The 25969-nt window shown below is 43.8% G+C and overlaps 2 protein-coding genes across 2 annotated transcripts in view; both read left to right on the plus strand.

The window, feature by feature from the left end:
* DOCK3 (dedicator of cytokinesis 3) overlaps nucleotides 1-11413 on the plus strand; it is a gene marked incomplete at both ends in the record, with an annotated part of 218058 nt that extends 206645 nt beyond the window's left edge. Inside the window, 7 exon segments of the mRNA XM_082487547.1 lie at nucleotides 1226-1362; nucleotides 1364-1379; nucleotides 5042-5160; nucleotides 6125-6212; nucleotides 9607-9729; nucleotides 10333-10415; nucleotides 10907-11413. Of these exon segments, the coding sequence (XP_082343673.1) occupies nucleotides 1226-1362; nucleotides 1364-1379; nucleotides 5042-5160; nucleotides 6125-6212; nucleotides 9607-9729; nucleotides 10333-10415; nucleotides 10907-11413 (1073 nt within the window).
* Nucleotides 11414-21016: 9603 nt separating this feature from the next.
* MANF (mesencephalic astrocyte derived neurotrophic factor) lies at nucleotides 21017-25913 on the plus strand. Its single transcript, XM_082487840.1, has 4 exons — nucleotides 21017-21198; nucleotides 23394-23521; nucleotides 24327-24468; nucleotides 25568-25913. Exons 1-4 carry the CDS (start codon nucleotides 21111-21113, stop codon nucleotides 25750-25752), a joined length of 543 nt encoding a protein of 180 aa, XP_082343966.1. The 5' UTR covers nucleotides 21017-21110; the 3' UTR covers nucleotides 25753-25913.
* Nucleotides 25914-25969: the final 56 nt, after the last annotated feature.

A 25969-nucleotide genomic window follows, 5' to 3' on the forward strand; every position in this document is an offset into this window, starting at 1 on the left:
GGCATCTGAAGAAGATATCCAGCATATAGTCAGAGATAGAGGCTGACGTTTAAATCCTACCCCTTCTCCCCCATACAGGGGAACTGTGTGTCTCCTTATGGACAGAGAATATGGAGAAGGGCCCTTTCTCTCGGGCCAGCTTGAGACTTTTTTGCTCAGTCTTGCAGAAAATCTTAATTGACTGGCTGTTGTTATGGCATGGATGCATCAAAGTGTTTTAAGTGAAGGATCAGATGGAGTAGGAAGGTGAGAATTGGACATCATCAAATAAAAGCAAATAGCTTCACTAATTACCAAGCGCTGGAAGGAAAATAATGACAATTCAAATAGTAAAGTGACAAGACAAAACTGGCATAACAGGCAAGGCAAGCTGGAACTGAGTACAGGGCTGTCATGTCAGCAAAACGTCCTTAAATGGATGTGCCTCAGCTGGCATGCGAGGTCTGAATGTTTGGGGGGATCTGAGGGGTTTTGGTGCTCAGAGCATTCAGGCTGTTTTCCACTTTAAAAATCCAGTGCTCACAGTGACAGGCTGTGCCAGCCTTCGGAGCTTGATGACTTCACAGCATCACCAACTTCTCTCTTTACTGTATTCTTTACTGTTGCTTAGAAACCAAAGTGATGAATGATACAAAGGGTATGGTGCTGATGGATGAGCCAACAGCACCTCCCAGAGATGAGAACTAGACAGTGTAAATGACTGCAAATGAGGAAACTATAAGAGTTTGAAGAGATTTTGAAAAATACTTCAATATGTATATTTATTTTATTCTTCACTTTTACTAACATGTTTTGATAGCCTATGATACAACATTTCTTCTCTGCTAGGTTTGTTCACTTTTAAGTTAGGTGAGCAGAGCATTCAGACATTACCCACTGTGTTTATGGGATTTCACTTCTAGTGAAGTCTCAGATGCTCTCTGTGTGCAAGTCACTACTCTGGTTAGTACGACACTGCTGTCTGGAATGGAGTTGTTCATAACAAGAAAAGCCCTTACACTTAAGTTCCACTGTGGTAATACAGCTTTGTTTTTCTCCTTGGTGATTTTTCCTTTTGTTTTGTTTTTTAATTGGGTGAATTGGATGCTTGTGAAAATGAGAGACCAGTATCACTGGCTGGAGCGAGGTACTTCACAAACATTACATGTGCAGCTCTGCCAATGCACCTCTATCCTTTTTTTTTTTTTTCTTTTTTTTGTATTTATTTATATTCTTTTTAATTTAGTGCTGGTGAAAGGTGCTGGATTGACAACACTGGAGGCTGAAGCCCTCTATTTATCCACAGAACAGATACAGCATGGGCGGCAGCCGTGCAAGCTTCCCCACGCTGCCCCCACCAATGTGCCTCATCTCTGTCCTGGAGGGGACCACCTCTAGAGGTGAGAGGATAGTTCAGTCACCATGACCCATCCAATCCTTGGCCTTTCTGCTGAGACTGCCAACAAAGCTATGATAGTCACGATGCTGCAGTTAACCACTTTTCAGACGGAAAGTATACAAAGGCCAACAATTCATTTCTGACAGGCCAACTAAATTTATCAACTTAGCATCTTTGTTACCTGTGGCTTTAAACCTGAGCATGTTTATATACAATTTCTAGGGTTTTCTCAGATGTTTAGATGCTTCTCTCATTGATTCAAACGTTAATATAGAGGTGAAAAACCACTATCTATCCCGTTATCCAGATACTCACACCACCTTCTCTGTTTAACTGCAGAGTCCTTTGTGGAGTGCAGCTACTAACACTCTTCTGAGGAAATGGGTATCTTTGTAAGACAGATTAGTTCCATTAGTGACCATAGGATGCCACAGCCTTCTGTATTAAAATCCAGCAGGAATTTAAACCTTATTTCTAAATCTCCACTTTCAAAAATTTACCTTTTTGTTACTGTTTAAAACAGCAACACCAGCAAATTATTTGGCTTGTCCAAAGAAAATAATAAAGCCATTAATCCAACATTTTGTTTAAAGGTTTGTCATCAAGACAGCCGAGTAATGATTTGATCATATCACTGAACAGCAGATTAAAGCAGCAAACCTTACACTAGTTATAATACACAAGATAGAGCAAAAGTCTTAAATAGACCTGTAATCTGAATATAGTAAGATTTTTCCAATTCTGTTGCTAACAATAAAGACTTTGCTAGTTACTTTATTTTTTAGACTAACAAGTTTGGGAGTTGGACTAGATGATCTCTAAAGGTCTCTTCCAACTCTGAAAATTCCCTGATTCTGTGAAGTATGTACCTTTCAGTTTTCACCTGGCTTGACCCTTGTGTAGCTTCTTCCTTATCAAGAAAGCAACACTGTTGTTGTATGAAGGATCAATAAGAAATTCAGAGTTTGTTTTGGCTTTATTTGAGGTGACTCATGAGGCAATGCTCTAACCTTACTGGAGTTTAAACATTATGTAAGCTGATGTTCTTTAAACTGAAATTATAACACAAAAAGGCCTGGAAAGAGCTAGGAGTGGGTTATGATTTTTTTTCAGTAATTTCATTTAAATATGTTTGGGACTCCTCCAATGCACTCTAAAAGCAACTCCCACTTGACACTTGATGACTCACCTCTTAAGGCACCTCTGCTGCTTCCACAACACAGCCCCCTCTTTAAGGTGTACACAATGAGTCCCAGTGTCTTATTCAGCACTTTGCAAGAACCCATATACTTACATTAAAAACTTACTTCTTAAAGCAAAAAAGTTACAATTTGATGTAGGAGTGCACTTTCATAACAGTAATGAAAATGATGAATAAGGAGAAAAGATTAATTGAGTTTGGAATTTAACTACACTGATTTTCAGTTTAATTCCTTAAAACTAGTACTTGTCACAAGTGGATTAACGTTTTCAGAATTAAAAAATAAAAACTACCTCTGGCTTCAGCATAAGTTTTCCTTTCTCATTAATAGTACATACAGGGCTGCACACCTCCAGTGTACTAAGCTAGAAGCTAAAGGGAATAAGCCCCGATACATGCTGCAGCATTCTCTATGGCCACTGGCTGCTCTGGAAGGTTTTCAGAGCTTTTTTTGACTTTGTTTTTTAAGTTTTTTGCCAGTCCCCAAAAGGAGCCATGGTGGTTGTGCTCTGTATCTGTCCAAAGAAGCAGGCCTGATTATTAATGAAAGCTTCAGTTATAGACACTCCTCTTGTGGCCCATAATTCAGAGGTATCAGTACTTAATTTTGTTTGCAGACTGGATACTTGGCATAACCTGTTACAATCTTTATAGCTATAGTTATTTACAAAATGAGGATACCAAAGAGCAGAGCTGTTTTGTAAACTAGACTCTGCCACCATATTTAGCACATGTGGGATTTTTCAGGTCATGCAATGGAAGGTCTGTGGAAACTATAATCCCATATAAACTGATGGTACATAGAGGTGGTTTGCATCTTGGATATAAAAGAGCAAGGATGACAAGATAAATAAAAGGGAAAAGTTTACAGTGTAGGTTGTGCTGTGATGTAGTTCTGGGCACACCTAAAAGTTCAGCATCCTTACATTTGTCCTGCAGAAACAGGACTATCTGTGATGTGTGAGTAAAAGAGACTCAGCATAAAGCGTTAACACTGTGTTTTCCAAGCTGATGTTGTATATAAGAGCAAATAATGTTGTCTAATTATGTTTCTGTTTTATGTCTGGGGAGAAAATGAGTTCGGAACTAGAATGCAGATACTCTGCGGCTGTTCATGTCGGGGTGGGGGTATAGATTAATCTGGGATCTGCCACCCCTGACGGAATTGTTGCAATTGTAGGACCTTATCCTGCATTCTGCTGGACACATTGTTCCTTCCACTGTGTGCTGAATATCAGTCCCAAAAACTGCATGTTTGCTTTTGCTGGGGTAAAAGCTGCATTAACCAGCACCAATGCCTTTGCTCATACGTTGGAGTGCTGTTCAGGTAATGTGTGTGATTGTGGAAAGTTTGCAAAAGGGGGCATGTATTCCCCAAAAGCCAGCATGGCTCTGTAATGCGCTGTGTGCTGCCATCTGTTAAGTGCGTGTTTGTGACGCAATGAAATAATCAGTGCAAATTAAAGCTCACTCCAGCAGCTTCAGAACATCAATTCCTGCCTAATACTGTGCATCCCAAGGGATGTGTGTATCAGTAGTATCAGACTTTAGGAAATCACTGATGGGAATCGTTCTTCTGGCAATTCCATTGTCAGCTGTTGCATATCAGAAGGCATATTGCTATGTGGCACTCATCCTGAAGGACGAGTCCCAAATAATTCCATGCACCAGGAAGCTGTTTACATGAAATACTCTAATATATTAAATGACAACTATATATATAACTAACAGTTAAGTCAAGCATATTCCTACTATGTAACTCTAAGTGTTGCTATGTCCAGTTGTCATAAAATGGCTCAGTATACCAACAAGCTCAGTAGTAATCATACATTACCCAGCGGCGTTATAAGCCAAGTGCAACCCACATTTATAGAAAATTCCGTTTATTATTGGGTTTTGTTTTGCTGTAACAAAGAGGAAGCTAACCAAGGTATCACCAACTAAATGGCAACACCTCAGACTTTCTCTGCCGGAACTGAGGAATGAAGTAGCTCCCTGTAGCTTCCTGCTTTAACTGAATGATGTATCTCCAGCTTTTATGCCTTTCTTCTACATTCAGTCCTAAAATGCCAAATTTTATGGCATTTCTGTAACTCTACAATACTTTACGGGGCAAGGGAGCATTAGGCGCTGTACAGCACAGCTGCAGCTGATTCCACACTGATGCCCACTTTTTTTTTTTTTTAAGAGGAAGCACTTTGCAACATACAACTAGGGACACATACATCTTACACACCTTACACAGTATATCCTTAATTGTATGTAACAAGCCAGTTCTTATTTCATCCTCGTGCTATGCACCCTACCAACAGTTAGCTGCTTAGTGGGCTCAGCACCATGTTTTCCTGAGTCCTGTAAGATCATCCGTCTGAACAAGTTGCAAAGGAGGACTAGATCACTGGGCATGCGGAGACATGGCTGTTGTTTGTCACGTGTACGTGATTATTCTCACTTGTTTACAGGCTCTCCCTCTCTACCAGATAAGTACCGCCACTCTCGGGAGATGATGATGTTACTGCCAACCCATCGAGACCGACCCAGCAGTGCCATGTATCCCGCAGCTATCATGGAGAATGGACAGGTACCAGATATAATCTATTTTATGTCAGTTCAACCACCTGAAACTGTTCCTTTATTTTCACTATTTTTGACCAGTTTAAGGCTTCCCTTTTTATTTCTGGAAAGCACAATTTGGGATTGTTTTTAGAGGCAACACAGAACTTTTCATACTATTTCCCCCCTAGAGCCACTCACTTTGGTAGTCAAGTGATAAAAATTGTAATGACTGTTAAAATTGCAGATACGCGCTGTTAAAATGTACTCTTCTTACTTCCCAACTTCATTCTATGAGCCCTTGTCCACTGCAAGCAGTCACACCATTTTATTTATTAATTTTTCTAGAACCATGGCCATACTGCAGTCTAGCCTCAAAGTTGATTCTAAATAGAGCTTTATGGAGATTTCCAGAGGTATCAAAAACCATGAGAGGCTGAAATAATACAGTGATACAGGGTCTCCAAACAATCTGTGCCTGTATCTATTACTTTCTCTGGACAAATTGAAAAATTTGGGGTGTGCCTACATTTAAGAGTTATAATCTGGCCCTGTCACGCACTTTTGAAGGGAATCTCCTGATCATGCCCACTCATCGCACTTCAGTTCACACCAGAGAACTGTCTCACAGCATGCAAACTCAATCCTTTCACGTGAAACCAAAGCAAAAGGTAAGCTCCAGAAGGGCATGTGATTCATTTGAGCTGATACTGGGCACAAGACCAGGCTAGAGCTAGTCTGAAAGAACTCCTCCAGAGAACAGAAGCACCATGAATTGTGGGTCCTCAGCACTGTTACGCTCTAGAGATCCACTAATATTGCACTGCAGTACTTGCTCATGTAGACACAGCCTAAGGTTCCCATGGTTTTTTTTTAGTTAAAAAAACTGTCTTAGCTTAAAAAAAGCAAATAAAAAGCTCCAGGGTCCTGCACCACCTGTTGTCTCACTTTTTTTTCTTCCTACTTTTCTGTGCTAACTTTTTTTCCCTTAGCCTCCAAATTTCCAGCGCGCCTTGATCCAGCAAATGATTGGACCATGCAAACCTTGCAGTGATCCCAACCTGTCTGTGGCTGAGAAAGGTACTCTCTTTCCTAGTTAGCATGCATGCTTTCTAAAATATTATTACTCTGGTCATGCTACAGCAAGTAACAAATGGGCTTCTACATTTCCTGGCAGAGTGCATTCTCTCACATTTTTTTAATTAACAGTTTAATTAACTGGGCCTTCTGCCAACCTATAGTCATTTCAGATCATTCACAGAAGGGTGGAGTTGCACAAACCTCTTTATTTCAGAAAGCCTTCTGAGTTTAGCATTTTGTTATTGAAACAAATCCTGCAGCCTTTATCAAGCAAAACTTCCAAAGCAGAAAATGAGAAGTTCAAGATTTGGACTGTATTTTTACATAATGAGATATATTGTTGTTTTTTTTAAATAAGCATTTATTGTTCAAAATACTAACATTTCTTGTAATACTAACGTTTCTTGTAATCGCTCTCTATTTATTTAAGTTTAGCATTAGTAATGTATGCCTTTTTTAACTCACAGCTTTGAAAAAAATAGGCAGGGCCCCTGCAGAAAAAAAAGCATGAAAGAAGAAAAGGAGTTAGTTTGTAACAGAAAAGGAGGAGCTTGTGAAAGGGGTGCCATGGACAAAGCGATGGGCTCAAAAAAATTATCTGAAAAGCAGCATTCTGAAAAAGCAGAAGTGGGCAAAATTCATGAGTCAAAATCTGCAACAAGGAGGCTGCCTAAGCAAGCAACAGTCGTGTATGGAAAAGATTTTTAAGGCCAGGAAAGACCATCGCGCCTCTCTAGTCTGACCTACATAATGCACTCCATTAGACTTCCATCAGTATTTTTGTTTCAGTAGCTGTGCCTGAACTAAATTGTGTCTTTTTGAAAAAAAAAAAAAAAAATCCAAATTTTATTTCAGACTTTCTAATAAATCAGAATACACTAAGTCAACAATGTGACAGCCTTACAGAGCGGTCCTGATTGAAACCAAATGCCAGCATACAGTTCTGAATAGATGGCAGAATGATGACAATAACAAAGGATGACAACAGAGAGTTAAGACGAGGGGGTGAGGGATTAAGAGCTCCATCTTAGCTGTGTTAGTTTGCACTCAACTTATCACAGAGGTAATGAGATCTTTATACTCGACAGGAAAAAGATGTGGAAAAGGAAGGTAGATAAATATTCATCACCTGTCTAGGAAAAAACTTGAATTTGTATTTGTGGGCAATATTATGCAAGATTACAAAGAAAAGGGGGATCAAAGACGTAATCCCAAGGAGGCCCAAAGGAGCCATGAAAGACACAGATAATGGTCAGTAATTGTTCTTAGGGGACGGTGTAACGGAAATCCCAGTTCTTCAGCCAGGTTGGTAGCATAAACGCAGTTACAGGCATTTTTTGCAGCCCTTGAGCCCTCATCATTCTTTGTAAGTCAGGATGCCATCTGCCTTGGTTTTTGTTAACAGTCATGCCCCGTGAATTCACCCAGCCCCTTCCTTGCATGTCAGAAGCTCTGCTCAGTAATTCTCATTGACAGCGGGGTGACATCAGTCGCCCAGAGCAGAATGGTTCAAATGCAGCTTTCCTGCTAATTAAGCTTGGCTACTGAACAACTGAGCACTGTTCTAGAGAGAGAGATGGTCTAGAACAGAACACTAAGAGCTCCCTGGCTAGGTTCCTCCCCGAAGCATTTTGGAAAAAACACTGGGTTTATCAGGCAGCAGCCACTCTCAAAAATCATCCGAACTCAGGATGGTTTCCAGCACTCCTAAATACTTGAAAGGCCATGACTGAGGCAACACTGATAAAGTATGAATGGATTAGGCAGTGGGGTACCATGTTCTGTACTTCATAATCTTCTGCATCTTGGTGTTTAAAAAAAAAAACAAAAACAAAAACAAAAAAAAAACTACAAAACCCCATCATTTTACAGGCCAAGTAAATAGGATTTCATTCTGTCCTTTTCGCTTGATGCTGGTATATTGCAGGACAGACTAGCATGGGTGGCATTGTTATGCATCTTGTCCCTCTTATTTAGCCTTTCAACACCAACTGCAATAGTGCAAATTAAAGCACTATGTATGTGTACAGCATGAGCAGGGGTGCTCAGAAAATTCATCTGAAGCTATGTTACCTGTGTTGAGATGTTATCCTCTGGTTTGAACTTGTACTGTGTCGAGATTCTTCATATGATCTTTGTATGCCTTTCCCAGTTTAAGGGTGTCTCTTTGAAAATAACATTTACTTTTATATTTTTATGGGATTTATTCAGTCTTATGAAGCTTTGTGGTCTTTTTTACTTTAGGGAATTTTAGGTCTTGGGGAGCCTGTGTTCATGCTAACTCATGAACTAAGGAGAAAAAAAACCCAAAGAAATCTTTCAAAGTCATGTTAGAAAAGAAACACGCCAAAGATGGCTGCAGGCATTTTAATTAAGGAGAAATCCTCCTCAGATGTCAAACCCCATGTTTATTTCTCCGGGCTTCCATTTTCCAAACTGAAGATGGAAGAAGTTATTTTTAATCTCAGTTTTCTTTGGTAGGTTCACTGAATTACTTTGTTTTCCTTTCTTCTTTTCTTTGCTAATCTGAAGAAACTGCTTATTGCATGTCTGTCTTCTCAGAATGAATCAAGTCTTGCAGTGTGTTTGGAAGAAAGGAAGGTGCATTTTAATAAAGTTTAAGGATGACAGAATTCTCAGGATCTTGAAAAATGTTGTTAGAAAGAAGAAGTTTTTATTTCTATGAAAAACTAAAGTCACAAAGATCATACTCTCTCTCTCTCCTTCCTGATCAACAGACTTGATCTCTTCAGGTGACTTTATAACATAAGGAATCCGAACTGCTGTCCTCAAATATTTTGTCATCAAAACTTTTTATCAACTCTGTATCTTAGTAAATTGGGTCTTTAAAGTCATGATTTCTTTTGTAACAGACTGAGGTGTAATCTCCTTCATGTCCTTTATTTGGTCTTCACTTAGCCACTGTAGTGCAGCAAAAGGCCTTCCTGTGTTTCATTAGGGTTCTGCCACACATTCCCTTCTGCTCTGTCGTCATTTACCACCAAGCAGAACAGCTCACAAGTGAGATCTAGCTGCCATTCCATCAGTGAGATTTCATTTTTACTTACTCATTTGTTTGAAAAACAAAACAAACCAACAACCTAACAAAGTTGTACTGCTCTTCCGATTTGCTAGAAATGAGCCACAGGGGTCCTGGAGGGGAGATGGGCAGACTAACCCTGTGATCACCTAACTCTCGCTTCCTTAACAATGCAACCTATAAACTTAACACACTGTAGACTAGACGATGTCTTTGTATGCCCTCAATCCTACCATTCACTAAGTCCCTAGAATCTGTCTCTTTACTACTAAAGAGCTCACTGGAAAGCCAGTCCTTCTGGCCCCACAAACGCCCTGTTATGTTACCCAAGTTACATCTGTTTCAATCCTTCAGCCGTGCCAGCAGCGCCCAGTAGCTGGAGCCTAGACAGCGGAACCAGAGAGGCCCTGCCATTCCTGTCTGCCCACGTTGGGAGCATCTTGGCCCCACCAGTGCCTCCCCGAAGCCTGCCCCATGGTAAGGAAACGCCCACCAGGCCTGCTGCATAATGCCTGCAGTCTTGCACAGATAAATCTAGACCGCCTGAAAGCTGACCTTCGCCTTTTTTTTCCCCTATAAAAACAATCAGAAACAAAAACTCCGAGTCTTTCCTGGTCTTCTAGGTTAGCACTGGACAAAGTTTTCAATTTTTTTTTGTTTTCAAAATCTTCAAGTTTTTTGCAGTCCTTATAATAATATGGACTCGTGTGTATTTTGGGACTAGAATTGGGTGTGTGAGTGTTGAAGCTTGGCCTGGCATCTTGCCAGTGACCATCTTCAGCACTAATCTAAGGTTACAAAGCTATTAAATGAAACTTCAAATGTTTACGAGCCTGTTGCCTTGCCATGAGATCCTTGATAACAGGGGTGGGTGGAAATCTATCACTGCGCTTAACTTCTTGTTAGCATTTTGTGATGTGACAGATGCACTCTGAAGTATCTATCAGAAAGGAAGCCCTAGGTTGGAGTGGAGTTACCAGCACTTGCAGCTGTTCCTGGCATTACAGAGTCTAAAACCCCAGCTCTTTCGCTGCAGCGAGGCAACACAAGTCTGTGTTTCTGATCCTTGTCTCGTTCCAGGACACTACTCACTGCACTTTGATGCCTTCCATCACCAGCTCAGTGATGCTCCTCCAGCACTGCCTGCACGAACGTTGCGCAAGGTAAAAAGGAAGTAGCAGGAGAGCAGAGAGATGTAGAAGGAAAATAGTAAGAGTCCTGAAGGACTCACACACACACACTCCCACCAAGCAGCTTTTGAATACAGAAACACTATTTTTAACATGCTAGTAACTTACACATGAGAAAACCTATTCCAGAGTTGAATCCTATAGAAATAACTTAACACGTGTTGTAGGCCTTTCCACTTTCCTTCTTTGCATCATATGCTGTGATTTCAGGCACACTGATTATCACCTCAACTACTGTTTCTCTACAGCTCTGGTGTTGTTAAGTGCACTTGTCTGCCCACAAGAAGTACATCCATACAAGTCAGGGAAGTGCACATATAAACCAATAATCATTGACATTTTGAACATAAATGGAACTGCACCATTGTTAACATCACTGCCAAAAGCTGAAATGTGGAACAACACAAAAGATTCAGTGTTGCCTCATTGTCAATTTTAACCTGGTTTTGTTTTTCTCTGAACAGTCCCCTCTTCATCCTATCCCTGCATCACCCACCAGTCCGCAGTCTGGTCTAGATGGAAGTAACTCCACTTTATCCGGCAGTGCCAGCAGTGGTGTCTCCTCCTTGAGCGAGAGCAATTTTGGACATTCTTCTGAACCACCTCCTCGCACAGACACCATGGATTCTGTCCCCAGCCAAGCCTGGAACACTGACGAAGACCTAGAGACACCCTACCTCCCTGTCAGGTACAGTCTCTCTGAGCCTGATGTCCTAGAGTCGCTCAAATCCCAGCCATGCCGAAGCCACTCTGCTCCATCTGGAGTCATTCCTCAGGACACCATGGACCCTCCTGCTCTACCCCCCAAACCTTACCACTCCCGGCTGCCAAACATGGAGAACGAAGAGGGGATGATAATTGAAGATGACGACAAACACCGCCCATTGCATCGTAAAGTGTCCCAACCAGTGAGTGGTGGAAAGGAAGAGCAGGCCAGGGTAGCGTGGGAGCACGGCATCAGCGAGCAGTAGGGACAACTCCTGGTAAGCAGCTTGCATCATTGTTCCAGGTCTGACTACAAAGGAGAGAGATAAGGACTCGGAGAACAGCAAACCGATTTTCTACTGCCGCAAGTTTATGTCTGCAGCCCACAGAAGCAATTGGGCCAGCACAGGAGGTTGCTGCTTTCCTTTTTAATTTCTTTTTACACCTTTCCGTTATGTTTTTTAACTTCCTGTGCAGTGGACAGTTTATTCCTTCTGCAGTTTCTTAACCACATCATATGGCACACAAGCCATAGAGACTTGCAGAAGCTGAAAAATAAAATTTTAAGTGGAGGGGGGAAAAGGGGGTAATGTGGCAAGCTGATTTTGAAACTGTTTTCCTCTCAGTTCTGAGACGCACATGAGTAGAAGCAGTTGCACTAGGGACATATTTCTTTGCTGTACAGAAGTGAAAGCTCATTGCTGAAATCAGGGATTCTATGAACTGTCAGGCTGGAAGGTGCATGAGCTGCAGGCAGTGGAAAGATGGCAATTCCAAGAAGAAATTGGCTCTTTTGAGAGCAGGATTGTACATATCTGTGCAGTGATCTCCCTGCATTGGTTCATAGGTGCTGAGGCAATCTAACCAGTGCTGATGGCACTGATTTCCAAGGTATCATTTCCAACAAACTCTGCCTCCTTTGTTTTTTATGTACTGTTTGATTTCTTAAATTTTGCTTTCACTGGCTAAACCAACCTGCTTTCTCATTGGAATCATATATTATTCATCTGTGCTACAGGATGAGAGGAGGTTAGTAGCCGTTGGAGCTGTAACCTAATTGTATGTAGGCCTTTCCCATGCCCAACTTTGGGCAGGCTGTTGACACCAGCATTTCTATTCCAGTTTAAAAAAAAAAAAAGAAAGAAAAAATAACCAAATTGAGTTTCTCATGCCACAGCTGGTTGATGATCCAACCAGTAAAGAAAAGGTGGCTTAAATGCATCATATCCAACAATCCTTGCCTCAGGGCTGAACGTCACAATTCATGACCCAGGAGCTGAGATTCATTCCCTGTTAACATAATGTCCTCATTCCCTCCTAAAAACTCACTGCAGCTGGTGTGCAGAAAGAATCTCCATCTCTCACAGTAGACAGAAAACACTTAAGATTCAAGAAATGCCCAGTATATAGTGTACACCCTAGAGTCAGGGATCTTAAAGGCAACCTGTAAAGAAGAAATGTTTGTTTCCTGTTTTGCTTCTTTAGAATGTACAAAGAAGCTTTAAGAGCTGCTGCTTCTCTCTTCTGGAAGGTTGATTTCTTTTTTTCCTCAGGCAGCAATACAGCCTTCCCCCCTCCCCCACCTTTTTTTTTTTTTTTTTTTGTATTGGCCAGCTCCAGAACTTCTTATAAAAAAAAAAAAAAAGAAACAAACCCCACCAAACCCAAGAAACAGAGCTATGCAGAGGTGAAGGCAGTACAAACCTATGAACACAAAACAAGCCCTTTAATTGGTATTTTGCTTAGTTCAGTACAACACAAACCAGGAGAAAATTCTGTGGGTAATAGAGCCAAGATCTGTTCTTTGAAAAGAACAGTAAGAAATCTTTTCTTCCTATTTTCAGTATTTTTCAAGAAACTTTAAATCAAGAGAGAATCACATATTTAATGTTTTTAGATAAACAACCAGTGTTTCTTCCCCCTACCATGCCCACACATGTTTTAGCCTTCCTTTGTAACGCTTTCTACCTGCAGATTGCAAAGCACATTCCAGAGGATGGTAACACACCACTCTCTTACCACTGAAAAATCTGAAGCACATTTGAAGAGACTTACCTCCACCATATAAATTAGTGTCAGAAACAGAACAGCACTCACCTTTCATATTCAATTCTTGCCCCAACCACTCCCTTTCTTATGCTACAAACAGCATAAAGAAGCAAAAAAGGATATCACGAATCTTTTACAGGTCACCTTTAGCACTACCTCTAAATACAGTGACTGGGCAGAGTACATTGTTTCTGACCTCTCCTAAAGATGGTCTGTCTGGACTGAGCGGTTGTATGAAGGGGATTTTAAGAGGATTTGTTTATTTTCTTTCTCAAGCTCTAGCCCATGCAAAACTACTAAGTTATGGATTTGTTTCTTAAATGGCCTGTTTGGCTGGAACAAAGTCTCTCTTGCTTCCTCTATTTTTTTTACTAACACAGGCTGCTTGTAATCATTATATCCTTCACAATTAAGACAATGATAATAAAACCTGGCCTATAGTGGATGCTTCATCTCAAGCAGGAAGGAGAGTTTTCCAATACTAGGACAGTCCTAAATGTTAAATGAACCAAGATGGAACTCTGGTGTGGAACACATGTATGAAAACTCAAAATTATGTTTTCAGTAAAGCTAAGTCAAAGTAATTCCTTAAAATGAGTGAAATATTTGCACGTACGCTATTCTCCAATCTGACTGAGATTCTTCAAGTGAGGTTTTTAAGAGAACAAGTGTTCAGTTCCATCTCCCCTGCCCCTTCTTTTTTTTGGCAGGAAGATTAGAAGTAGTAAATATAGTGACTTCCTTGTTGCAAAAAAAAAAACCACAGCAGGTCCTGCAAATAAAACTTTGCAAAAACAAGAATGCATCTAACAAGGGCCTAAGGCCCAGTCAGCTGGGAAAGCTGCCCACCGGGGCTCTAATCAGTCTCTCAAAACATCATCCTGCTCTGATTAAAGACATTGTACAACAGCAGCGAGTCTATTTTGGGAGTGTGACATTACTACGTATTTGTAAGAAGGGTTTGAAGATCAATCAGATGATGTATACAAATACCCAGTTTATGGCAGGTCCACACAGAGAAGGACAGAATAAATGGCTGAATTTACCAAATTTAAGCCTCTTGGGAGTTAAATTTCTGTTACTGTTTTGTTATCTACCGAGTATTCTGTCTCCCTTTTCAGTGCTTGCATTAAAGGGGGCAGAAGACAGAAAGACTACTGTTAAGTCTAAAATTTTGTGAATGTTGGAATTAATACTTCTCTGTAGGGTGGGGTGTCATATAGCATAGTACAACTCCAACATCAAGCTCAGTCCTGGAGTAGGTGGAAGCAACAGCAGTTTTTGCACTTGCCCAGCAGGATTTGAAGACTCCTTTTATAAACCACAGCAACAGGATGTTTTGAACAGGACCTTGTAATTATATACTTAACTCCAACTCAAACTTAATATGTACTGGCCTTCATTGGGTTTTCTTTGCGTACCAAAATAGCATGTGCATTCCTGAGAAAATTGGTGGAATTCTGCGACAAATCTCTCCATCGTCAGTGTACCTGCTGGCCCCATCTGAAACAAAATTGAGAAGGAACTACAATAGTAGAAGAAAAACAATTAAAACAATTTCTCTGAATCCTACAGATTTCTTTTGCTCAATGGTTGGGTTTCAATGGTTTTATTGCTGTGTGCAAGACTACGATATTTCTCCGTCTTTTCCTCTGTTGTTTGCTTTTTAGCTTACTTGCCCTTTTTTAGGTAAGGGATATTGCATATCCCTTCTGTGGGAGAATCAGCCAAAAATGGGGAGGCTGGAGAGAGCAAGAGCCTTTGGGAAACAAATTATGTGGTATTTAAAATTTCCTCTGATCATGCTTCTTTGTAAATACCCCCATTTGAATGCTGTGTATTTGTACAGGAAATTGAGCAAAAAATGTATAGATTGTGATGTCTGACTGGTATTCTGCCCTGTAAATGTGTTTTTAACCTCTGGCATTCTGTGCTTATTTAAAAAAGGCAAAAACCTCTAACCACTTCTCTTTTGTGTATTCATGTTTAAAATAAAATGAAAACAGCTATCTTATCTATAATGGAAATCAAATTTAAAAGGAAAAAAATAATTTGTACAAGTGTCCTAAAGGTACTTCATTGTATATATTGTGATAGCATGTTTCCAGAACCAACAAATAAGTGGTGTGAATTTTAGATGTAAATATCTGCCGTTTGTTTTGGGTTTCTTTCCCTTACCCATTCACTCAACTGCTGTGATGTGGAATTAAAGATTAATACCCGATATTAAAACAGTACGTCTGTATCTTCATTGCTGTCCTCCAGATAAGATTATCCTCAGGCTGCTCAAATGTTCACAAGGTATGTGGAAACAGCCACCACTTCCCACTTTTTTGTGAGTGAGGAAAATGGGGGGCAGCCAAAAGGACCTTGTGGCTATTTTGTGTGGTGAGGGAACAGCTTCCACATTGTTCTCTTAGCTGACAGTACGCTATCAACTTCTTAAAGAAAGCATCAGGCACACTGACCAGCTAGTCTAGTCTGGTAGATTTATATGACATATATAACAACAGTCTGAGACACCTGCTTGTCTGTTACAACACTTTCCAAGACCAACTGGATCAGTTGATTAGTTCCTCCAGTACGTACCTCACTGTGTAGATTGCTATTTGATGAGTTGATGGCTTATTTCACTTTTTTTATTGCAATAGCAAGACATTTTGGCAGTGATTTAATTTCTCAATTTTAAGTATTTAAATACCAATACTTTTAAAAGAAAAGGTGTGAAAGAATAGTAAGACAGACATTTAAGAACACAGGATTTGGCAATTAAGAGCTACAGTGACTTCTACACACAAGTAATCTCAAAAAACGTGCATTTTATTCCATTGCCACTAACAAACCATGTCCCCATTTCTCCCATCCTGTCTTGACAAACCACCCAAAAAAGTATGAAACTTGTTCCGAAAGACATTTAGTAGTAAAATGTAATAATAAGCTGGCCCTGGAGCGTACATAGACTGCCAAGCCACCCTTACATAACACATACAAACACTAAGTACATAACACATACAAATACTAAGAAGAGATAAACTGTAACAAGGTACTTCAGACTGCAGTTAAAATATCAAAATGTGGCTTAGCTGAAGTGTTCCACCTGACACCTGAAAAACTGTATAAGTCAGACCCTTTGAGATTGTTCCTAGCCCAACTTACCAAGTCTTAGTTCAGCAAGTATTTTTTTTTATTCAGCTAAAAAACAATTATTGGCCAAGCATAGGAAATAAAGTGTATTTGACAACAAAATATGTGAAGCCCTCAGCTTTAAACAAGAGTTAAAAAAATCTTCTGGTTTCTGTTAAAACCAACAGAACACTTTTTTCAGCGCAAGTCAAATACTTTAAGCTAAGGCAACACTAGTTAGATTGAAATCTAAATACTCCGTTCAAATACTTCTCCTTATCTAAATAAGAAAGCTTCAGCCCAGTTTCAATATGACCTGTGCAACTCAGTATGAATTTCATTATAAAGCTGATGATAAGAGGAGAAATAAAACATCCAGAAAGGACTACAACCTAGCTGATAAAGAGTCAGCCCTTTACACCTCGGCATAAATATGCCTGTAGCTGTAGACTCTTCTTCTTAACAAACCACAGACACAGGGACACACCAGTCAGAAGGATACACACGCACACCCCCTACGTTATAGTCTATTGCCAAGAGGTCCGAGCTACGAGCCTTCTCTTTGCTATTAGGAGACAACTCGTGTACTGCTGCTGCCTTTTCACAGGCTTTATTATCAACCCCACATAAATTAAAATCAAATTTGGAATAGTAGTTTTACTACACTTCAGCTTCTATGCAGCATTTGTTCACAGCAGTACTGCATTACATTTTTCCACCAAACTAACCTGGTTTCACCTCTAACCTGACAAAACACAGTTCGTTGACTGCTGAAACACCTGAAGCTGAACCTGTCATCCACTCTGATAGCTGTACACAGATCTGCATTGTCAGACTGCAGAGCCAGCAAAGGTCCAGCCCACGCAGCAGCCTCATCATGAATACACAGCTTCTACCATTTACATGACTTAAACCTCCGAACACCACCACCAACTCTTAATCCCCACAGATCTACCAAGCCCAATAAACTCTCCTGCTCGCTGCTGACATGCTGCCGTTGCCCTGTTAGCCTGTAGTGATTGGTTGATTAGCCCAGAGAAGAGAAGGCTCTGGAGGGACCTTATAGCCCCTTCCAGTACCTAAAGGGGGCCTACAGGAAAGATGGGAGGGACTCTTTTATCAGGGAGTGTAGCCATAGGATAAGGGGTAACAGTTTTAAACAAAAAGGGGGGAGATTTAGATTAGGTATTAGGAAGAAAATATTTACTGTGAGGGAGATGAGACACTGGTGCAGGCCTCCGCAGAAGTGTTCCAAGGCCAGGCTGGATGGGGCTTTGAGGAACCTGGTCTTGTGGAAGGTGGCAGAGGGGTTGGAACTAGATGATCTTTAAGGTCCCTTCCAACCCAAACCATTCTATGATTCTCTGACCTCTTTTCATCAGATCACTATTTAAGAGTGGATCATATTCCTACTCCCATCTTCCTATTGTACTATTAGCCCCCAAAACCATACACCGCAGGAATCCCCAGCACAAAACCCAAACATTTATAGCTACATGGTTCCTCCTCTTTTTTTTCCCCTCCTTTCCCATGTAGACCATTTTCAGCTATAAAAGTTGTCTGGTTAGAAACAACCTCAATCCCAACTTTGGTGGTTATCAATGGGGAAATCAAGCAAACCATTTAAATGCTGGAATAAATTTCTGCTTCTAACAGCTCTGTCTCTCTACTGTCACCCTTTTCCACATGCAAAATTGAAAAGGGACATTCTATTTAGGTATTCTTTAAATAACCCATCCTCTTCTCAATCATACATGCCCAGATACAATGGAATAATGCCTAGTCTTTACTGTAAAACCACCCATGGCCTGGAGAAGAGAGTCACATGCAACACTAAATTCCAAGCAGACTACCCATCCATAATCATAGCACTCTGCACTATCATCATAACTACCTCTGAAACCTGGCAAAAAAACAACCGGACGTCACTACAGGTTTATACCTCACTCAGCCACATGCTCCAGCTCTAAATCTGTGATTGTTCACTGCCAGAGTAAGTCTCCTATCTTCCAGCACCTCACCTCTTCAGTACTATTTAGCTTAACTACAACCAAACACTTCCACAAGCATGGGGAGCAAACACAACCACCCCGTCCCTCACAGCATCCTGTAGGGTATAGCAACCATCAGGGACATAGCACTAGCAAACTCCCCAGAGAGAAACAGTACTTTCTGTTTAATCAGTCTAACTGCAAAATTTAGAACAGGACTAAAGACCCTCATCACTGGCTCCTGCACCCTTTGCATCTTCCTAATAACAATGTAAAACTCCACCCGTGTTTTGGCTATCTCAAATTCTCACATACAAGATCTCATCTCCCTCCTTATTCTTGACAGATTCCTCTTTATTTCAAAGAATTAGTTGATGAATATCCTCCCACAGCTATAGTTTTAACTCAAACATGAAATAGGACAGTAAAACAGGAGCTAAAGCCTCCCTAACAACTGAGGGGCTTTTTAACAATAAAAACAAGAGAAGCGAGCAAGGCAAGGCAAGTCTCGTCTTTGGCTTTTCAACACCCATCCAGCTTAGAATGAAAACAGTCAGGATGTCCCAGTACCACTTGAGGATCAGCACAAGCTGTCCAGCATCCAGGTTTCAGCCATGACAAATTCCTCATACTGCAGAGAAAGACAGTGGCTGAAGGGTGGTAGAATGAACAAAACTCTAGAAAAGTAGCTATGGCTCAAAAAAGAAGCAGAAGGTAAAAAGGCAGCAATCTTTCCTAGCTGCTGGCATGTTATAAATAAAAAGGGAGGAAAAAAAAAAAGTAATCTTTGCTCTTTCTCAAAGCCATTTGAGGATCTCGTATTGAAACACAGAGATGCTTATTTCCCAATCCAAAACCAAATAAAATTACTCCTATCCTGTCACAGTCCATTCTATAAAAATGCATGAAATCCCTATTTTGTTTGAAGATCTGTTCCGTAACTGCACTCCTTTGATAGTTAAACTTCCTCCTTATTGTGAAGCTCCTAAATTCTCATTATGTTGAATTTAAACCCTACTTCCAACTAACTAATAAGCCACTTCATCTTGCAGCTCTTTTGCCCACTATCCTGCTAAGAAACAAGGACGATTTAAGTAACCACTTCACTGCACAATTAAGTGACTTTAGTGGGCAATCAGCATAAATTTAGAAAAGCCAATACTCTTCCTAAATTATGTTGATATTGATTAATTCTAGGAATCATTATGGACTGATTAAAATAAAAAAGACAACAGTATCATTACCAATCTTAATAAACACATTTTGAGAGATAACAAGATCTAGAAAGGTGAAAAGCCACCTCTTCTATCTAATAAACACATGTAATGTATTCACACTGGCAAGATAGTGTGTCCTAATTACTACTCACCTGTTATGTGACCTTTGCTGAACTAGGTTGCTCCTCCTCCTCATCTTGCCTCTTGCTCCTCATCAGGCTTATAATTTGCAGCTGATGACCTGCAAGAAAATTCAGACACTTGAAAAAATCCCTACAAAATTCTACCCTGGCTTTGCTCGGGGCAGGCACAACGAGGCTGCCTCGTTATGTCTTCCTGTACCAAAAGAACCCACGAAGCTAAGATGCGCACTCCCTCGCTGTAGCACAGGGCTGTATGACTTTGCCTCTACCTTCTTTTCCTAGAATGACATCCTAGGACACATACAGTTAGTTAAACATGCAGCCCCACAAGACAAGAAACAATCAACAGGGTGCGATCTGTCCCCAACAAGCCTACAACTGCGAAAGGAATGAAGCGATAAACTCACGGGGTCAGGGATTGTTTAAGGCACATACAGCATATCCTGCGAGGGTTTGGGGAATAAAAGGCAATAGGGACAGTGTTTGGGATAGGAATTAAAGAAAAAAAATCTTAATTTGTTTCCTTGACTCTACAAAAACCACTAAAAAAGCCTAAAACAAGCCATTCACAAGTTTTCAGCCGTCCCACCTCAAAGAATTCCAGCCTTATAACTCACAGGGGCATAAGCATCACCAAAAGCCACCCGTGAAGGGCTTCCCCAGTGCTGACACGGAGTATGAGGAGAAGCCCATCCCTGCCGCCCCTCACAGGAGGCGGAGCCCTCCCCATGGCCGCCCCAGGAGGCGGCTCCTCCTCGGCCCCACCGAGCTCTCCCCACCCCGGCCTCTCGCCACATACCCTCCACTCACAGGGAACCCAGAGGCCAAAAAAAACGGAACGCCCTGAAGCTCCTATCGGCACCAAACCCCGCGCTACCGGAGGGCCTCGGGCGCTCTCCTCAGCCTCACCTCAGCGCGCGCCGACGGGCCGCCCTGCCACAGCCAGCAGGTGAAGGAACTCCCCGCGCTGCCCGCCTGCTCCCGGCCCCCACCCTGGGTAGCCACAGCCCTCAGGTGCCACTCAGCCCAGCCTCAAGGCAGGTACCAACCGCCAGCAACGGCGGAGCCGAGCCTGCCGCTCCCTTCGAGGCGGCCCGGCCGTAGGTGTGAGAATCTGCCCCTTTGGAAGATGGCGCCCGTCGGCCACCGGTAGGAAACGCAGGAGGGCGTTTTTCCCTTAACAAAAATGGCGGCTAAGGGAGGCGGGGACACCCGCCACGCGCCGGCGTTCAGCCGCCTCCCCCAATCAGCGGCCGCCAACTCTCCCGTGGATGCCGCAGAACGGCCAATGGGAGGGGGCAGCGTGGAAGCCGGGCGGGGAGCTGGCCAATGGGGCGACGGTGGTGGGGGGAGCGTGTGCGAGCCGGCGCGGGGGCGGCGGTGCCGGTGCCGGTGCCGGTGCGGCGGGCGCAGTGCGCGCGGGCTGCCGAGCGAGGCGGGATGCGGGCGGCCCACGGGCTCTGGGCGGCGCTGGCCCTGCTCCTGCTGCCGGCCGGCAGCCGGGCCCTGCGCGACGGGGAGTGCGAGGGTGAGTGGGGCCGGGCCGGAGGGGGGGCGGGCCCGGGCCGGCTGGCGGCCCCCGGGCCCGGCGAGGTGAGGCCGTTCCTTTGCCGCTGCCTGCCGCAGTCTGGCTCGCCCGTCCGCCCGCCCGCTGGTGCGAGGAGCCGGGACGCGGAGCAGCCCCGCGGCGGGACTCGGGGCTGGATTGCCGTCGCCCTCCCCACCTTCCCCGCCCCGCCGACGGAGGGCGGTGACAGCCCCGTGCCGCTGGGGCCGGGGCGGGCCGGCGGGAGCGGTTCCTCCGGGGGGGCAGGAAAGAGTCTTGGAAGTCCGCCCAAGTGCCGGCGGGACCGGGGAGGGAGCGCTGCCCGGGTGCCGTGGCCGGCCCTCCGCGGCGGTACGCAGGCTGAGCGTCTCGGGGAAGCAGCGGCCCCGGGAGGCGCGGGCGGGGCTGCCGGCCGTGCCCCTCTCCCCGGGCCGGGGGCGCCGTCCCGCGGGACCCCCCTGGGGGTGCAGTAGCTGTGTGTAATGTCTCCCTGTAACGCCTGAAGCCAGAAGCGGTGTTGAGCTGATGTGAAACGCACCGAGCGCTCTACTTGACGCCTAAACACCAAAGCCGCTGGGGCGGGAGCAACTTGAACCGCTCTTGAACAGATGCCCCGGGTGAAGCAGGAAAAACTTGAGGTGGGGCTGTAGTAACTGGTTGGGAGGTTTTCGGTACTAATGCTCACCCCTCCCTCCTTTTCGTAGGGAAAGAAACAGTTAAGACAGAAGGAGGGGGGAAGGAATGTAGTAAATCAGAACTTTCGGCTGCTGTCCCAGCACTAGGTTGGAAACTTGTCTCTGCTCTACTGTAGCTATCGGTGCCACTGCCTCCAGCATCTTTATTCTTTCCAAAGGTTTTCACTTGCAAACAGCGCACAGTGGACATCAGTGTGTGTCTGTGACTGGGGACAAACTGATGTGAGGTAAATCATGGTGTTGTGTGCATACGAAAAAATGTTTTCCTAAACGGCCCAGCTGATAATTACTTACAGTTTTAATATAATGAGAGTAAGCTTCTGATTGGCTTTGTGGTGGTCATACTCGCTCTCCTGTACGTGCCCATTTCCTGTGCTACGGCTCCTGTTCGGAGTTGAATACCAGTTGCTAATGACAATAATATTTGCTGATCCCTTCCTGTTGGAGTAAACAAATCACATAAAAGACTTAAGTTGTGCCTTTCCTCTAGAGGCAGGCCAGTGCCTGGCACTTGTCTCACACCTGGGAAGTCGTGAGAATGCACAGGTCCTGCTGCAGGAACTGGTGGGGCCGCAGAGCTCTTGGTCCAGGTGATGCTGATGTTCACAGGCACGTTGCGCAAGCGGCAGAATGAGCAAAATTGGACACTCAGTGTCTCTGCGTGCTGCTGTAACCGTAGCCATCTGCCTTCCTCCCCAGCAAGACCCAGCTGGTGTGCTGGGCTTAGTCCGGAGCGTATGTGGAGTGGCTGCTGCCAAAGGGAACACATAATGACTAAGTTGTACCTGCCCTCCCCACAGGCAGGAACTTGGATCTGTCCTCTCAACTGCTGGTGCACTTGTGGGAGTATCATTATCTCCTTCAGTCTGAAGCCGATTCAGAAGCCTGGGGGAATGAAGAGAGGAGAAATACGCTAAGTGGAGATAGCGTGGGATCACATAATTTCTTTTTCTCCTGGAAATACCTTACCTATGAACTGAACCGACTTGCTAATCAGTGATACTGTTTTACCAAAAACAGCACTCATGGAGTCTGTAACAGGATTATGTAGAGAGAGTTGTTTTTCAATCACAACTGGTTTTGAAGCCTGTGGTCTGACAAATTGCTTCCCAAAGCAACAAGAATAAGACAGAAAACTAAGTTTGCATTTTTGTACAGGCACTGTTTTGGGTTGTATCCCTCAGCTGAATCCTGCTGCTCGCTCAGGACAGTGCACAGAAGCCACTGGACGCTTCCATGGATATGGTTTCTCAGATTGTCAAAAACCCACCCAAAATACCGGGTGATTCACATGTGCTCTGAATTTGTTGATTCAGTTGTGTTCTGAAAGACTTAACTGAAATATGTGCGAAGTCACTGACTGCTAATGCAGCTTCTAGTTCTGTTCTCCAAATCCTTTATTCTGTTTCCCTACAAATGCCGTCTAAGAGCTGCCACAAGATTACTGCAATGGCAGGTAACACCATCCATCTTCCCTTCCAGTGTGTGTCACATTCCTGGGAAGGTTCTACCAGAGTCTAAAGGACAACGATGTTGAGTTCACACCTGCCAGTATTGAAAAGGAGCTCTTGAAATCCTGCAAAGAAGCAAAAGGCAAAGAGAACCGCCTGGTGAGTAGTAGTCAATGATAGTTGCCTCTTGAGGGAATAAGTTGCAGAATGCTTGGCAAACAAGGGGAAACTAGTGCTTCTGAGTTTGTATGATGGCATCCCAGAGGTGTTCTTCCTAGCTCTGTGGCTACAATTGGTTCTGTAATTTTTATAAGAGAAGACTTGAGGAGTTTGACCTCTTCACTTTAAAAAAAAAAAAAAAAACAACAAAAAAAAAAAACAACAACAACAAACCCATCTGTCAACAGACATCTTGCTGGCTGACCTTGTTTCTTGCTGTTACTGATATGCTGGGGATTACAAAGCGTTTTTTTGCTGTAGGACTTCCTTGTCCCTATATTTGGGGTGCTATATAAGCTGTTAAAATATTTGTGCCCTTTGGCTGTTTAGATGAAAACTAAACAAAGGAAAACCAAATTGCCCAAGGAAAAGGCCCTGAACTCTCCCTAAGAAAAATACAGAGAGACACCGTCAGAAATGCAGAGGGAGAATGGCTCAGAAAGTCTTTTTCCTTGAATGAAGAAGACTTTACTCTTAATCCAATCCGTTTTGTTTTGTTTTTTTTAAAAAGTTGAGAAACAAGACAACCAGCCTCAACAACTTTAAAAGCAGCGTGATGAGAAATATCTGCCTGGTACTCTGGGCTCTGAGTTAGGCTTCCTTTTGCCCACCTGTAGGAGTCACTTGGAAGGATTCTATAACAGTAAACATCTAACCACAAAATCAAGCGAGAAGACAAGACACAAAACTCGCCTTTTAGCAGCATTTTTCCATGCATCCCACCTCATTCTTTTCTTCCCTCTAGTGCTATTACGTTGGGGCCACAAGTGATGCAGCCACCAAAATCATTAATGAGGTATCAAAGCCCATGAGTCATCACATCCCCGTGGAAAAGATCTGTGAGAAACTAAAGAAGAAAGACAGTCAGATCTGTGAACTAAAATACGGTGAGTTGGCAGCATAAGGGGAAATGCCCATACTTTTCTAGGGTAGGGATCATCTGAGGTAAAACAGCATGCTAAAACTACTCAGTCCTAAATTCTGTAGCAAGATCGCTAGTCGGATTAGGTTGCACAGCCTGGGTTGCTACTCACGAACATCCTAAGGAGTTTTATGGAGATGCTCAGGTATGATTGTTGGCTACAAACCCTTTTTAGCTTCTGTGCTCTGCCTTGAAATAAGTAACTCCCAGGCACAGCAGAAAGTGGCAGTAAAACTTGTCATGGGGAGCAGCCAGATGTGTCCTATGGGTGACTCTATGGGCAGTAGCTAAGCTGTGTACTCCCGTAGCTAAGCTTAGCCCGTAGCTAAGCTGTGTACTCCTAGATGCTCTTAATTTGCCAGTAGCAGGTTGATAAACGCTTCTCTCTCACCTCCTCTGGTGTCTGCTCAGAGCGTTCGGCGCTGTTTCTTACCACCTTCCTTGAACTCTCGGGTTCCTAAATTACTTACTCTTCCTGAAAAGACTAATCTGAAGAACAGTCTTGGAAATACCTCCTCCTGACTGCTTTCCTCTCCCTCTGCCCTCACATTCCCCAGAGACACACCTTGGGTTGTGGGTCTCTATACTTCTCATTGCTCATACTAATGTCCTGTTGCTTCCTAAAAAGCTTTCTGTTGTCGCTTGCTTCTCTTTCCTCTGAAATCACTCTGCTACCTTTTATTTATCCAGTGGAAGACAGAATTAAAGTATTGCTGCTGATATAATAAAGCAGGCTTCAGGGCAGTTGTGGAACTCCTACATCTAAGCCGCAACCAACCTTTCTGGCTTCTAGTAATAACTTTTTAGTGTTTAAAAACCTTATCTGCTGCCAAAAGCCTAACTCAGACGTTCCCTCCACCCTGCGGGTGCCCAGCGCCTCTCGTCCCTCTTGCATTTTGCCTTCGTGCCACTCTCCGCGGGCGGCCAGACCCCTCTCTGCGGGGCTCCGCTCCTCTTCTCGCCCCCTTCCCCCCCCCCCCCCGGAGCCGGGGTGACGGGGGGGTGTACAGGAGGGGGTGTTGCTGAGCGCGGCTCTGCTCTTCCCCCCCTCCCCATCCTCCCAGACAAGCAGATCGACCTGAGCACCGCCGACCTGCGCAAGCTGCGCGTCAAGGAGCTGCGGCGGATCCTCGACGACTGGGGCGAGGCCTGCAAGGGCTGCGCGGAGAAGTCCGACTTCATCCGCAGGATCCACGAACTGATGCCCAAGTACGCGCCGCGGGCCGCCGGCGCCCGCGCAGACCTTTGAGGGGCGGACGGGACGGGACCGGAGGGAACGGGACGGGCCTGGACGGGCGCTGAGGCGGACCCGGCGCTGAGGCGGCCGAGGCGCGCGCGCCCCCGGCGGCGGGGGCTGAGGCGGCGCGCGCTGTACGGGACGTTCATTAAAGTACAACGGTTTCTACCGGGCCGACACGTGACGTGTGACGTGATTGCGGCCCCCCCCCCCCCCATTACACCCCCGC

The sequence above is a fragment of the Vanellus vanellus genome, assembly GCF_965231255.1.
Source record: "Vanellus vanellus genome assembly, chromosome: 9".
Classification (NCBI taxonomy): Eukaryota; Metazoa; Chordata; class Aves; order Charadriiformes; family Charadriidae; genus Vanellus; species Vanellus vanellus.

Bases quoted from the DNA above. Each gene is read 5' to 3' on its own strand.
- MANF (XM_082487840.1), top strand. From the start codon at position 21,111: ATGCGGGCGGCCCACGGGCTCTGGGCGGCGCTGGCCCTGCTCCTGCTG. The intron at 21,199-23,393 runs GTGAGTGGGGCC...CTTCCCTTCCAG, and splicing joins GCGCGACGGGGAGTGCGAGG to TGTGTGTCACATTCCTGGGA. The intron at 24,469-25,567 runs GTGAGTTGGCAG...CCATCCTCCCAG, and splicing joins GATCTGTGAACTAAAATACG to ACAAGCAGATCGACCTGAGC.